Consider the following 15,982-nt stretch of genomic DNA (forward strand, 5'->3'; position numbering starts at 1 on the left):
GAATCTAAGTCATGCTGAGTCAAATGCCAAAGAATACAAGTGAGTTTTGAGGCGGGTTTTGAAGATGGACAGCGAGGAGGCTTGCCAAATGTTCACTGGGAGGTCATTCCAGAGAGAGGGACCAGCAACAGAAAAGGCTCGATCCCCTCTGAGCCTCAGTTTAGTTCTTGGTACTTCTAATAATGTCTGGTCCGCAGACCTGAGGCGCCGGGCAGGTGTGTAGGGGCAGATGAGCTCAGAGAGGTAAAGTGGCTCAAGGTTATTTAGAGATTTGAAAACAAGAGGATCTTGAAAATAACTCTAACATGTATGGGGAGCCAGTGAAGGAATGCCAGAGTAGGAGTTATGTGCTCCCTCTTACGAGTACCGGTCAAGAGGCGAGCAGCCTCCACTAAAGTTCCCTTGTAGAGGGCCCTCTGTTAGTTGTCGCCCCCCCCAGAGACATTTGTGCATAAGAGTCCAAGCGTCCTCGATCATATCTATGTATACATACATGCACACATACGTACACACACGAACAGGCATACATACTGAAGGGACTTGCATTCATAGTGTACACTTTAGTATTGCCGTATTGCGTCTTTCATTTAGTCACAAAATCCTTGCTGTTGTTACAGTGCTGTTTCATGGTTGTAAAAGACTCGGGTGGAGGATCGGAATGCGTGACTGCAAATAATGATGTTTTTCTGAGTGTAAATGAGAGACTGTTTGCATTCATGTGTGATTGAGGAAGAGGGGGTGCCAAGGTGCCACGAGCAAAGGGGGGGAGGCAAGGTTGGACCCCTGGAGTGGAGATCGCAATCGGCACTAGAAAAGGCCCCACAGCAGGATGACCGACTCCAACAACAAAAGATGGCCAAATGTTGGAGACCATATACATATCAAAGGAAGATTCACAATAGGACAATTCACACACACACACACACACACACACACATACACATACACACACACACACACACTTTTTTGAGGAATTGGATTAAAGGTGGGTCAAGGGAAAGGCGTCTTGGTCACTCTGCCTTGCTACCTTCGCGGTTAGGAGAAGTTGATGAACCAGAGCTCTGTTTAGAATAATTGGCTTGATCTATGCTGTGTTAGACTATTTGTTAGGGATTAAATACTTTTCTGTGTTACTGACTCAAAAGACGTGTGCTTCTGATCATTCCTGAGCCCATCAACGAGCACCCCGGAAGTCCGCCAAGGTATTTGATTATTGGTCAAAGAGTGTGGTGGGGATTCCGCCTTCAATACTCATTGACTCACGTATACTCTAAAACGTAAACACCTAGTTGCATTTTACATATACACACACATCTACATATATGTACATACACCCACACACATACTCGCGCATACCTATTCCCCTACATACCTTTCCACATGTTCATGCAGTGCTTACTAATAGACTTACTCACATACACCCCCGTGCAATCATACATAACTGTCCACACGCCCATTCATACCCCGACAAACTCAATCATACACCTGTTCGCGCATACACCCACACACGCATGCTTACACCCATGCCCAAGCATATTCACACAAAAACCCAAATACTGTTCAGTTCAACTAACCCTTGGTTGTCCCACAGTGGTAAATCTCGTCACCTTGTCAGGCTTCAACAATTTTCATTGTCCACTCTCCTGTATGCGGACAGTTTTTTTTTGAAACCCTCACGTGGAGCGTCCAGCTGTTGTTCCTCACCGCTTGCAGACCGATGCCACAGTCTGTTCTTGATTCTGTCAATCCAGGTGATAGGAGGTTTGTATACAGCCACGGGAAAACCCCTCTTCAGCATGTCGGAAGTGGCCTCCTGCGCTGATTCGTAAAGGCACGTTTCTCCCTCGTAGAATACTCTCATCCTTGCTGGAAACGGAGTCTGCAATCGTATCCCTTTCTCCCGCAGCACCTTCTTCGCCTCTGCGTATTCCCGGCGTTTCCTCAGGGTCTCTGGTGCATAGTCGTGGTCGACAAAAACTCTCTTCTCTTTGTACAGAAATCCCTTCTTGTGCCAAACATTACGCAGGACCTCCTCCTTAATCTTATTACTGACGAATTTCCTCTTGATCAGTTAACTTATTTTCCATTTTAGCTTGTAGCTGTAGCAGCTCCTTCGTAACTTCTTCCAGCCCCAGCACTCTTTCTTCCGTCTCTGAGATCCTCGTTTCGACGTCATCTATTCTGTTGTTAGTCGTCTTAATTTCGTCCTTGATTTCGGTGAGTGTATTGGCGCTTTCACGCCGGAATTCCCTTACTTCTTGCAGGATCGTTGATAGGTTAGCTGTCGCCTCATTAGCCCGTAGCTCCCCGGGTTCGTGCCGGCCATCGATGTCGCTTGTGGCGAGATCCTCTCCGTCCGAGTGGGTTATTTCAATCCGTGAAACCGACTTCTTGTTTGCTTTAGGCATTTCGTCACCTTTAAATATAACTCGTCAAATAACTAATAAAGTACGGCATTGCTCGAATTGATCGAGGAGCTCTGTAGACGTGCTTCTTACTCCATGACTGTCCAAACCGGAAGTCCATTGTTTGTTGTTTTTAAATCTTTATTGTAACACGGTTTGTTTTTATTTGGAAGGAGAGCAAGACAGTAAGATAAAAGAGTGTTTTTGCTCCATTCACGCCACCCTGGTAACCCAGTCAGCATTTCTTGTTGGAGTGAAATGGCAACCCAACACCAACAGAATGGGAGCATCTCTGAGGATCATCATTTTGAATCAATAGATTGTCTTCTCAATGACGTTGGCAAAGATGGCAAAACACACATTTGCCCCTCATTGAATGAAGACACAACAATGACAAAGTCTAACTTCATTTGCCATTACAAAACCCACAGACGGATATGCTAATTGTTGGGGGAAGAGTGGCCTCCTCTTCCCCGCATGTTCGTTGAATTTCGGACGAGGAGAATGTTGGTAATCCAAATAAAGGCTGGAGGCGATGTACAGTTCCTGCGAAGAGTTTTAATTTATTTTCTGCAGTTTACGAATCAATTCGGGATCCTGAGGGGTCCAGATTTGAATCAGGAAGCGTAAAAGACACACATTCATGAGATTATATAGAGACAATATGATAATGAGAGGCGGTTAGGTACGCCTCTCATGCAAATCCCGGAAACAAAGAAAGTAACATGACATCTGACCCGGTGTGGCTGGAAGAAGAAACTTTAACACTACATACGTTGTTTTAAGTGTGCAAACAGATGTTCAGGAAAGAGACTGAGATCAATAGTACTCATAGTAAAGCGCAGTCCCTCAATAGTTGCAACACAGATACTTGAGATAACAGTTCCTCTTTTGTTGTTGACATGTCCTCTGGAGGGGTCCTAAAAGTGGTGGGAGTGAGGGGGTACCAAACGTGATTGTAATCACAGTAAGCAGGAAATACCTTCAACAGCATTCTACATTGTTTCTTTCAAGTCCAGCTAACAGAGAGGAATCATATCTTAACATAATGCACAGGTGTCAAAGTCAAGGCCCGGGGCCAGATCTGGCCCACCACATCATTTTATGTGGCCCGCAAAGCAATCCAAGATGTCAACTTCCATGATGCTTGCTAAAGTCTGAACCAAAATTTAAAATTGTCATGTATAATGTCATAACTACAATGTTTGAACAATTCATTATTCTTGACTTCTGATGTCAAAACTAGTTATCCATCTATTTGTTGTCCACGGTGTATGCAATATATGAAGGTGGTTAAACATTTATAGTAAGTATTCTCCAGTAAGGAATCATATTTGTGTTGTCCAATCTTTGGAACATTCTGAAGTAACTCGGAGTGCCACCCAAAATAACCAAATTGTTCCAGAGTTGGTTCTCGACAGGACCCGAGCTCGACTTCTCTGATGCATGAGTATAGTCTTGGGATTGGAGGCACCGGTAAGTGATGTCTGCCATCGACTGGAGAACGCTGGTATTACATCTTGAATCTGCTCAGCTGCAGTGAAGATTTTTATTTTCAAAAATTAATTGAGCCCCATTCCAGTGTGGCACACTGGTCTTCAGTTGCCCATCGGTGATCAATATTGAACAAATGTTATTCAATATTATGAACATCACCCAACCACATTCAAATTAAGGTGATCAAAAATGTATGTTTTATTTATGTTCTAACATATACATTAACATGTTATGTCATATTATAATTTTTGGGGCATATAGGATGGACTCTTATGTTCAGGTACAGCATATGTTATTGTAGTAGCTGTCAGATTGTGTCACCACAGTGCAGTACACAGTGTAATAGTATAATGGGAATATTTCTCTGACTCTGTCAGCACAATGCAAAGTTTTTTAATATCTTCCCTCTGTTGATGATTATGTGAACCATTTCACAACTGCAATAAAACCGTAATAGATAAGTCGATTTTTTTTAGGCGTCAACATTCTTTCTGCAAAGCTACACACATCGAGCTGAAGTTTAGCTTTTGACCGAATGGCAGATTGCTGATTTACAAGAGGAGGCGTTTCTTCCTGCTACAAGGAAAGCGTCTTGTCACTGTGGGATTCTTTCCCCTCACTTTCCTTTTCTCCACCCCTTCGCGCCACAGAGGGCAGCCCGAGACCAATTTACAATAACATAGCGTACCTACTCTTAGAGTCACAACCTTGAGCTACAACTTCACTTTGGTACTTCCATCCCATTTAGGCTTCCGAGCGTGGGAGACCCGTGATGGTCGACAGCATGGACTTGGAGCAGGAGAAGCGGCAGTACTGTATCCGTGGCAAGCATGTTCTCATCATTTGTATCACGGTAGTAGTCTGTTCTTTGGCAGTGGGTCTAGGGGTGGGCCTCTCGAGTTCTGACACGACCACAACAACCACACAGTCGACACCAGCCCCTACAGCAGAGCCTACACTGACCCCTCAACCTGGTAGGGGGCCCTGCGAGCCTTCCATTGACAGCAGCGGTGATTGGAAGAACTTTCGTCTGCCTGACTATGTGAAACCGATCCATTATGACTTGCTGCTGGAACCAGACCTTGTTGATGATACCTACACGGGCACCGTGGATATCCAAGTGGAAGTCAGCAAGCCCACCCGCCATCTGTGGCTCCATATCAGGGAGACGTTTGTCAGGAACAAGCCCAGGCTAAAGCTGCTGAACAGGCAGGGAGGGCATAAGCACGTGTCAGTCAAGAGTTGCTTTGAATATAAACCTCAGGAATATGTGGTGGTGGAAGCTACAGAGGAGCTACCTGTCACAGGCCCTCAGGAAGTGTATGTGCTCAGTTTGGATTTCCAAGGGTGGCTAAACGGCTCCCTGGTGGGATTTTACAGAGTCGTTTACACCGAAGCAGGCATCAGCAAGTAAGTCAATTCTTTTTTTTTTTTTCTTTTCAAACACGTCGGCTTTCTCGGTAATGTGACTATTGTGCAGTATTTTCTCTTGATGGTGACCGCCTTCAATGTGTTTCATGGACGGTAGGATAATCAAAAGGTGAAAAGTGGAGCATTGATGAAAAAAGTATTGAGGAATGCAGGGAAGAAATTTGAAAAGTTATCTACTTAGTCCATACAGTAGTTTATAGTTCACGTATCAAGTCGAAATCAAGAATGCAAACGTAAGCAAGGCTCAGCTACATGTATTGTAAGATGGGTTCACAGTTGCTGTTTGTGCACTACTCTTGCATCTATTCCATCAGAAAGATTGCTGCGACTGATCATGAGCCAACAGATGCCCGAAAATCGTTTCCGTGCTTTGATGAACCAAACAAAAAGGCCACCTATAAAATCTCTATCATTCATGACGAGACCTATGACGCTCTGTCCAACATGCCACATGAGGTATGTATTATAATTGCAACATCTGAAAAGAATATCCTCCATGCCAAACAATAATAATGCCAAAATGTGTGGAAGCAAAAAAAGCATGTGTTTACTTTGTAAGGCACTTCAATAGCATTAAGTGTCTACGGCTAATTAGTTCAAGCCTAATATTCTTTTGTTCCCCCACACACTTTGACTCCATTCTCTCTCTCTACACTCTGGGGAGAGATGTCAAGGTGGCAGGGTTACACAACAGTGTCAGACAAAGAGCTTTTGAGGCTTCACCGCCTTTGAACAGTGCATAGGAAACCAACTGGCATATCTCCAGTACGACTTGCTGCTGGAACCAGGCCTTGTCGATGATACCTACACAAGTTCCATGTTGCATCAACCTGTGCTGTCAGCTGCTTATTTCTCTCATTTCTCCTTTTAATTTGAATCTTTTTATGTATTTATTTATTGGGTTTGGATTGCAGTCATGTTGGCAGATAGCCAATTTGTAGCCACCTTTGAAAGAGGCCTGATTCTGATGTGGGGAGGGGGGGTATCCGATTTCATATGCTGTTTGTTCTTTACATTGCAATGACCCATCTCAGGAATTTTACCTCTTAAATTATGTCTTGAAAATTCAAACTTCGATGATCTGTATGTAACATCTTGATTTTTTTTTTGTCCTCGCCAATAACATTGATGCAATGTAAAAATGTAAAAACACATACGTACCTGGAATTAAATGCCCGGATTCTTAAAACAAAAAACAAAAAAAACAACCCCCCCCCCAAAAAAAAAAAACATGGAAAAACGTCCTTGGCATTGAACGAGTTAACTGTATGAGAAGGGGGGAAGAGAAAATACCATAATTTGCATGCTTAAACTATGCCATGCTTTGCTGGGAGGTGGGGGGGGGGGCGAGTTGCGTATCAACACGGAGGAATGAATCTTTGGCCCGTCTTTTGTGGGGTAAGGGGTATGTAAGCCGACTTGAGTTTTGCAGACTGAATGACATGCACATTAGCCTCATGAGCCATTTCCACTGTCTGTTCAGGGTGCCCCTGACCTTCTGTCTGGCAATAAAAAGAGGACCTCATTCCAGAAATCCATTCCAATGAGCACCTATTTAGTATGTTTTGCTGTGCACCAATTCGCTCATGTGGAAAGAATATCTGCCCGAGGAATTCCAGTGAGTTCATCACCACCGCCTTCTACTCTTGTTACCAATCTCTACTCAACTGATTTTACTACAACCAGGCACAAATAAATGTATTTTCTTTGTTTGTTTTGATGTTTTTGTTTTTAGCTGAGAATCTACACCCAGCCGAGCCAGATATCAACTGCAACATACGCAGCAAACACAACCAAGATCATTTTTGATTACTTTGAGGAATACTTCAACATGACCTACTCCATCTCAAAACTGGGTATCACTGCAAATTAATAACACAAAATGTGCGCTGATGTTACGCGGTATGTGTGTAAGTCGTGTGTGTTTTCTAGACAAGATAGCCATCCCTGACTTTGGCACTGGTGCTATGGAGAACTGGGGACTGATTACCTACAGGGAGACCAACTTGCTGTATGATGAGAAACAATCCTCCTCCTACAATATGCAGAGAGTTGCAAGTGTCATTGCCCATGAGCTGGTCCATCAGGTAATGCGACTTAATCATTTTTTTCTGAAAGCGGGAAATTTGATCGAGAGAAATATTACAACCATTGCTCAACTCAAAAATCAATATCTTTCATTACACATGCATGGATGTTTTTTTTTATTTATTTAAATTTGGGTTATGTTAAGAAGACCCATGCATATGTTGTATATTTCAGCCCTTTATTTAAGCTACTTTTCCAGAAAATGAAAGGAAAAATTTTGATCGAGCTTCTTAACTTGGCAATGTTGCAGTTGCTCTTATCGTTGCTGAGCAAGGATGAAGAGATTTGTTTGAGGCAATTGTAGTTCAAGGTCTTGATTGTTGGTGGATCATTGAATATGTATTTCCCAGAGAACAGCAACAAGAAATTTGAACCCAAGAAGCACTGTAGCAGTCAGTAAAGTTTTATGGACTGTTAAAAAGTTACGGGAAGGAGGCAGGCGGGGCACGACACCAGGGCTCTGGGATGATCTCGCCCTGTCAGAAATCGGTGGAGCTCCAGTTAAGGCCCTCCAGTATTGTATTTGGCATTTGAAATTTTTGTATGATTCATTGAAAAACATGAAGTTCACAAGTAGACCTTCTGTTCCAATCCCTGATTCAGTATTTGAGCTGCACCGTACCCCATTTTGTGTTTGGGGGAGGTCGAGTGGTGGTTCTTGATTTTGCCATTGTGTGTGTGTGTGTGTGTGTGTGTGTGTGTGTGTGTGTGTTGAATATTCTTAGCCCAGATTCAGTTAAAATTCCTTTCATATCGAACATGCTTGTGCTGTGCATTATTCCTGAACTGAAAAAGAAAAGAGAAACACTTCATAGAATAAGTGAAGGTTCTGAAAATGTATTTTTTTCTCAGCACTCAGATATCCATCAAGCACGCCCCAAGAGAGTACAGAAAAAAAAAATCTTAGCGCCACACCTGGAAGGAGGCATCAGTTGGATCATTTGTAATAAAACATACAAATGATTGTCTTTTATGACACAACCTTTTTACAGACAATAAACAATAAACCTTCACCCTGTGTAGTACTATGTCATAAAATCATTTGTCTGAAGCCTGATGACAATCAGATGTTTCTGCATAAGCTTTTTATTATCTGGTTTTTAGTAATGCCACTGATTACATCCAGTATTCACGAGGGAAAGGTAAAGGACAAAATTATCCATATTTCAGAACAATTCTTTTTCTGAAATAAACACCTTTCAGACAGACTGCATTTGATGCTCTCCTGATGACCACAACCCAAGTGAGTCTTTTTAATTGTATTTTAGAAAACGAGTCCTGTTTGACAGAAAACTTTCTACAACGCAATTGAAGTTTTAATTATTTGTCCTGGAGCTCAGAGAGAGAAACGTTGGGCAAAATTACAACATCTTTGTATTACTCCATCAGACAAAGTTGAAAGCCTGAGTTTCCCTGTTTCTGTCTAGAAAAAAAAATGTGAAGAAGCTGATGCACGCTTTTATCTCCCGTTGCATTGATTATTTTATTTCATCCCTCGGTGTAGCGTCGGTTGAAATAATAAAGCTTAACAGGTGGTAGAAAGTTATCTTTTTATTTCTTCCATGCCGTATAAACCTCTCACACCATACGAGCTAGAACATAAAACAGATATGACGCCATGAGTCACGCTTATCTACGTACGTATAAAACGCAATCAATTAAAAATATATTCTAATCACAAACAGGTTTATAGGAAGATCAATACAAATATTGACCTTGTTGCCACTTTCAACCCGGCTAAGTACTTTTAAACTTAGTTCTGTCGTCTGCAAATCTGTTTCAGCTGTTCCGAGTCGTCTGATCACGTCACCGTCTCCTCAGTCGTCCTCTTTTGTTTTCCTTCAAAATAAGACTTCCGCTTAACAAGAAGTTAAAAGTAAAGGTCTGACATTGCAACAATTTGGCAAATAAACTTGTAGTCCTTTACACTCAGTAATTTAAATTTACCGCAGAATTCAGCAGCTCTTCAGGTGAGGAGGACCAGAAAGAGGAGAGCACATTACGCCAGTTTTAGAAACCCCTTCATTTGCTTCCTGTGGGTTTTAAATTCTATCATACGGTTCTTCCGAATTATAAAGGCCTTCATGAGCTTGGCCCCTCTAATTGATCTTATTTTGCCACATCAACTTTCTCAGAAACCTCGGGCCCTCTCCTTTTAGTCATTTCCAGGGTCAGAATTATATCCCATGGCGAAGCATCATTCAAGGTCTCTCGTCTGTGAAGCGCCCTGTTGTTGGATTAGAGACCTCAGAGGTTTTAAAGACGATTGGTATATTTTGTCCAAATACTTTTGAATCCCTGCAAATGAAGGTGCTCTGCATCTAATGAGTGTGTAATACGAACACCAAATGCTGTATGTTTGTGTAGCCTTTTAAACCCAATCACATTTTGATTGTTTTATCCCAGATGCATTTTGGTGGTGTAAAGAAGCTTAAAAAAGTACTTGGGGGGGGCAATATTTCAGTCAAATGTGTGCTTGCTTGATGACCAATGAAATTAATTTATTTATGCAGTTATCTAGTTGTCGATTTATGTTGGTGTTTTTCTGCTCGTTCCTGACGACTGCTGTCAGGCTTCTGAATAGACATACCTGAAAACCTATACTCTCCCCCACTCACCCATTGTAAATAGCACAGCCACCTTATGCAGCACATACACAGTTGCATATATGCTATCTTATATTTTGTATTTTTATATTGCATTCTGTGCTGTGTACAGTTCTTTTTTTTTTTAATTCTTTTGTGCGTGCAAATACTTGTTTTCTACTTTTTCTACTTCTTCCCTCCGAACTTACCTGCTGTCCATTGCAAATTTCTTCATAGTGAGACGATAAAAGTTTTCTTATCTTATCTTATCTTACTAAAAAATTGGAGAAATGTGTCATTGCAGTGGTTTGGGAATATTGTGACGATGGATTGGTGGGATGATCTGTGGCTCAACGAAGGCTTTGCCAGCTTCTTTGAGTACATTGGCGTGGAGAAAGCAGAGCCCAGCTGGCGCATGGTAATTTAGCACAGAGAAACAAGCCACTTCTGTGACCTCGATGCACTGACTTCTGTGTCCTCCACTGGGTATACAGCGGGACATAATGATCATCAGTGATGTGCTTCCTGTGATGGTGGATGACGCCCTCCTCTCATCCCACCCCATTATTGTCAATGTCTCGTCCCCCGCAGAAATCACCTCTGTGTTTGATGCCATATCATACAGCAAGGTTTGACGATGGCAAAAATCCCCCCTTGCATCACTGAAGAGAAATTTAAGATTCATGAAACTATATGCGTTATTCTCTGTCTAGGGGGCATCAATTCTCAGGATGCTTGAGGACTGGATGGGTCGAGATAAATTCAGAGCTGGCTGTCAGGTACATTGCCTCTTGTCTGCAACCCTAATTCAAAGACTTTGGAGTACAGTGGTACCTCTACTGATGAAATTAATTGGTTCTGGAAATTTCTTAACTAGAAAATGTAAGTGGAGACGCGTTTTCCATGTAAATGCCCTAATCCTTTCCAAGCCCCCCAAAATTCTGACATAAATGTTTTATAAAGCATTAAATGCATCAAAATATGTAACAAATACATGTTACAATTAGATTATTGCACAAGAAATGAGAGTTGTGCATAATGTAAAAAACAAAGAGGAGAGTAACGAATAAAATATATATATATATATATATATATATATATAATTAAAAAAAATAATACTAATAATAATAAATAAATAAATAAATAAAAATAATAAAAATAAGATAAATAATAAAAGATGCCAGCCTGACAATGATGGTTATGTAACTTTCAACTGCGTCCTCGTCGTTTTTTTGCCCTTTTTCGTCCATGATCTCTCTCAGAGGCGTTTTTTTTTTGCCTGGCATTTTGTAAAGAACTGATCCAAGGACCTTTGCATTTGTCGGCTTTTAACAATCCTTTGAAAATGTCCAAGGGATCAATAAAGGTTATCTTATCTTCAGGCAAAAATCAGCATAGTGAGCGATCACCCGACTGGTGAACACTTTTTCTGGGTGATTCACATTTGTGTAAAACAATCAGACCACCTCATAGCCTGAGGAACGAACGATAAAGACGCTGCATAGACATTTATCTATTATCTACATGCATCGACAAAGCTCGGTAATAGCTAATGGCAGAGCAGCTATACATATTTTACGGTTAGGAAACTCGGTGCTGCGAGTAACAGCCCATACTGTATTTTTACCTTTCGTATTTTGAAATTTCTTTCGTAACGAGGCAATATTTTCCCGTTGAGGTTGTTTCATAACTTGAAAATTTAGCATGAAGAGACATTCGTAAGTAGAGGTAGCACTGTATTTACAGTTGCATTTGAGAACATTTCAATGTTTAATCTGACTGAATCCTTCTTTCTTGTTTTTGCAGAAATATTTAAAAGATTACCACTTCAAGAACGCTAAAACCAACAATTTTTGGGCGTCTTTGGCAGAAGTGCGTTTCGGTCTGGCGCTTGATTGAGATTATATGGTCTGTGTGTTCTGGTCATTAAACAACAGACATTTTCCTCTGGATAGGTGAGTTCATTACCAGTTAGTGAGGTCATGGACACATGGACGAAGCAGATGGGTTATCCAGTGGTGGATTTGAGTGTCACAGAGGCGAATGCCACATTGAACCAAACTCGTTTTCTCCTGGACCCGAATGCCGATGCCAACCAACCTCCCTCACCCCTTGGGTAAAAAGACACTCAAACTTTGATTGATATATTTCGTACATCACAACAAAACTAATGGTTCTTCCTATCGCTGATGAATAAAGATGCAAAAAACTATAAGCATTTGCAAAGCGCTTGAAGAATCTTGAAAGGAAAATGGAGGATGAAGGTTTGATAAATATCCAGGGAACTCAAAATTGAGTGATATTTATGGCCTCCAAATTTCAAGTGTTTATTGACTGCAAATAGATTTTATCCAATTGTTCAAAGATATGGTTTCATTTCCATGTTGCATATTCAAGTGCCTCTGAGTACCTGAAAATTGAGTCATTATGCATAAAGTGTCTCTACTCCTGAATAGGAAATTAAATTAAATTTGAAGATTGAGGAAAAAAAATTGTGCACCCCCCCTCCCCCCAACAGGTACAAGTGGACTATACCGATCAAGTGGCACTCCTTGAAGAGCAATAAGAACATGTCAGTCATGTTTAACAAGAGTAGCACAGGTAGGATAATATGCTTCATTCATCATCATACCTGTTTATGGGGACATGGATTGTAGTGTACACTCTGGACTGAGTGTACACCCGATTGAAAGGCTAATCCAGAAAGATAGAGACAATGACCTTGGATTCACAATTTTGACTCTCCACTTAACTGGTGATGTGGCTTTGTTCAGAATTAACCACTCACATTCAAGTTCGAGTTAAATAGGTGTCAGAGCACAGCTGTCTCTATTTCAAGTGACTCTGAGAAACCTCAGATGTTCTTTTAGGCTGATAATGTTTTGCTCTCAAGCAATGGTTGAGGGTTTTGTGTTAATACCAGCTTGATGGTCGACAACTCGTGGCTCAAGAGGCGCGTGTGGTTCTTTAGCGCCGTCCTAGTGGCTCCCTGGAGCTTTTTCCAAAATGTTTAAAAATTGAAAAAGATGGGGTAGGAAATATATTTTTTGTTCTAATATGGTTTCTAACATGACCCAAACATTCTTAACATTTCCCAATGCTGTAAAAATGTCTCGAATAAATTTCAACATTTCTGTCAACGAGGATTTGCGTCATAGCATGCAACACACGTTTCTATTTGCAGGACGGGATGCCAGGCAGGTGGCTGTTAAAAAACCCAAAACAAAACAGCGTTTCATGTACAATTCACCGAGGGTACTGTCAAAGAATGGGAATGTGGAGGGCCGAGAGAAGCATTTTTAAACAGTACACGTGAGCTACGATAGTTAAAGGGGACACTGCAAAAGTGTGTCCCATGCCTCGATCATCTTCGGGGCGTTATGGCTGTTGTCATGATGGCATGCATGTGTAAGTGTGTGCGTATGCGCGCATGTGCGGTAACGGGTCGATTGCGGGAGGTTGGCTGATCGAAAAGGATCTTCTGTCAAAAAAGGTTGGGCACCTCTGCTCTATAGATGCACTGCAGGGGGAAAAAAATGTTTACTCATGAAGACTCATTGTGTATTTGTAGCCAACGTCGTCATTTTGACAGTAGGTTAAGATAGCTAATATCGATAAATACAGTATGTGTTGCTTATCATTGTGAGGCTTTTAATTTTTTGCGGCTCCAGATATTTGTTTTTTGTTTTTTTGGTCTAATATGGCTCTTTCAACATTTTGGGTTGCCGACCCCTGTACTAACTGGGATTTGGAACGTTCATAATTCTCTCCACCTGAAGAGAACCTGAGAAAAGAACTTGAATAAAAACAGCCCAAAGCTTCATGGTGCCCCCACCATATGATGTTCTTTTGTAGTGTGTTTACACCTAACATTCCCTTTGGAATTATCACCAAAAAGTTCAAACTCTCCAAACACCATCCAACCATCCATTTTCTAATCCGCTTAGCCTCACGAGAGGTCACAGGCATGCTGGAGCCTATCGCAGCTGTATTCAGGCAGTAGGCGGGGTACACCCCGAACTGGTTGCCACCCAATCGCAGGAACAAATAGACAAAAAAACATTCGTGCTCACACTCACACCTAGGGACAATGTGGAGTGCCCACTCAACCTGCTATGCATATTTTTGCAATGTGGGAGGAAACCATAGTACCTGGAGAAAACCCACGCAGGCACCTGGAGAACATGCAAACTCCACACAGGAAGACCAGAGCCGGATTCTAACCCTGCACTTCTGCACTGTGAGGCCGACGTGCTAAAGAGTTGGGCACTGTGCCGCCCCCTTATATGCATGTTATTTTTAATTTTGTTTACGCCAATCAAGAATAATCACATGCATGAAGCACAGTCACAACTCAAACAAACTGATACACATAGGTGATCCTATGTAAGTGTATGAGTACATGTTAAGAAGCAAATGTCACACAGAAAGAAAAAATAACAATACAAATCCGATTGTAACGCAAAAGAACTCACAGACGACAAAACTGTACTCAAAGTAGGTCTTGATGCGTTATTTTAGCAGTTTGCCAAAGAAAATAATGAGTAACAAATCAATCAGTCAGTCAACAAATGCCAAAATATATCTCCGGGCATACTCATGTTGAGTATGTTTGATAGACATACACATATTAGTCTATACATATTTTTATCCATCCATCCAGTTTTTAAATGGTAAATGGGTCACTTATCATGCGCTTTTCTACCTTGGCTACTCAAAGCGCTATAAACATGTTACCTCATTCATCGACCGATCAGGAGCAACTGAGGGTTCAGTAACTTGCTCAAGGACACTTCAACATGGTCGCAATGGCCTGGGATCAAACCACCAACCTCAGGGTTGGGAAAGAACCACTCTGTCACTGAGCCATCCTCATGAGGGTCGCAGGTGTGCCGGAGCCTATCCCAGTTGTCTTCACGCAGTAAGTGGGAGACACCCTGAACTGGTTGCCAGCCAATCACAGTACATATTTTCATTTTTATTCCAAATAAGTATTTACAAAAATGTGTAATTTTTCTGACCGTCATTCAAACAGAGTGAACAGGGGTTGCATTCCCGAGGAAAGTGTATTCTTCATGCTGTATATTCACAATACATTTTAGTTAATAATCTTAATCTCACCTGGTTGATCAAAAGTAAAATTTTTCGTTTCCACTCATGTTTTTCAGAGCTTGTTCTCAAAAACTACTTACCTTCAGTGGATGGCCTGCTGAAGATCAACAATGATCATATCGGATTCTACAGAGTCAACCATCATGCTCAGATGTGGAACATGATTAGCCAACAGCTTCAAAACAACCACTTGGTAAACTCACTTCATACTCTACTGATTTGCACAGCTGTAGAGTGGTACCTCGACTTTCGAACGTCTCTTTATACGGAATTTTCAAGTTACAAAACGCCTCAACAGGAAAATATCGCCTCTTGTTACGAAAGAAATTTCAAAATACCAAAGGTAAAAATACAGTATATGCTGCTTTTCGCAGCTCCGAGTTTCCTGAACGCAATATACTGATAGCTGTTCTGCCATTGGCTATTACCGATCATCTTCCTGGCATCCCATTGGCAAAGAGGGACCTCGACCGTATGTGTCCGTGTGGAGATAGATTGATACGTGTCGATGCAGCGACCTCGTCATTCGCCCCTCGGGCTGTTAGGTGTTCCAATAGTTTTACCCAAATGTCAATCACTCAAGTGTTCACCAGTCGGGCGATCGCTCACGATGCTGATTTGTGCCTTGGACATTTTCGAATGATTTTGTATATATATATAAAATCCTCGCCTCACCCCTCGGGTGGTGTCCGTCCCTCATTCAGCTCGGGTCCTCGACCAGAGGCCAGGAAGTTTGAGGGTTCTGCGCAGTATCCTTGCTGTTCCCAGCACTGCACATTTCTGGACTGAGATGTCCGATGTTGTTCCCGGGATCTGTTGCAACCACTCATCTAGTTTGGGGGTCACTGCCCCGAGTGCTCCCAC

At 41.8% G+C, this 15,982-nt stretch overlaps 1 protein-coding gene across 1 annotated transcript in view; it reads left to right on the plus strand.

Annotated features, from left to right (window-relative positions):
- Window positions 1-4,428: 4,428 nt before the first annotated feature.
- The window catches only part of enpep (glutamyl aminopeptidase), a 56,196-nt gene continuing 44,642 nt past the window's right edge, over window positions 4,429-15,982 (plus strand). The window contains exons 1-12 of the mRNA XM_019888810.1: window positions 4,429-5,312; window positions 5,648-5,789; window positions 6,817-6,951; window positions 7,069-7,189; window positions 7,266-7,420; window positions 10,311-10,424; window positions 10,501-10,635; window positions 10,720-10,785; window positions 11,813-11,878; window positions 11,962-12,122; window positions 12,525-12,607; window positions 15,175-15,311. Of these exons, the coding sequence (XP_019744369.1) occupies window positions 4,675-5,312; window positions 5,648-5,789; window positions 6,817-6,951; window positions 7,069-7,189; window positions 7,266-7,420; window positions 10,311-10,424; window positions 10,501-10,635; window positions 10,720-10,785; window positions 11,813-11,878; window positions 11,962-12,122; window positions 12,525-12,607; window positions 15,175-15,311 (1,953 nt within the window). The 5' untranslated portion in view covers window positions 4,429-4,674. The remainder of the gene's footprint in view (window positions 5,313-5,647; window positions 5,790-6,816; window positions 6,952-7,068; window positions 7,190-7,265; window positions 7,421-10,310; window positions 10,425-10,500; window positions 10,636-10,719; window positions 10,786-11,812; window positions 11,879-11,961; window positions 12,123-12,524; window positions 12,608-15,174; window positions 15,312-15,982) is intronic.

This window comes from Hippocampus comes, unplaced genomic scaffold (assembly GCF_001891065.2).
Source record: "Hippocampus comes isolate QL1 unplaced genomic scaffold, H_comes_QL1_v1.1 scaffold254, whole genome shotgun sequence".
Taxonomy (NCBI): domain Eukaryota; kingdom Metazoa; phylum Chordata; class Actinopteri; order Syngnathiformes; family Syngnathidae; genus Hippocampus; species Hippocampus comes.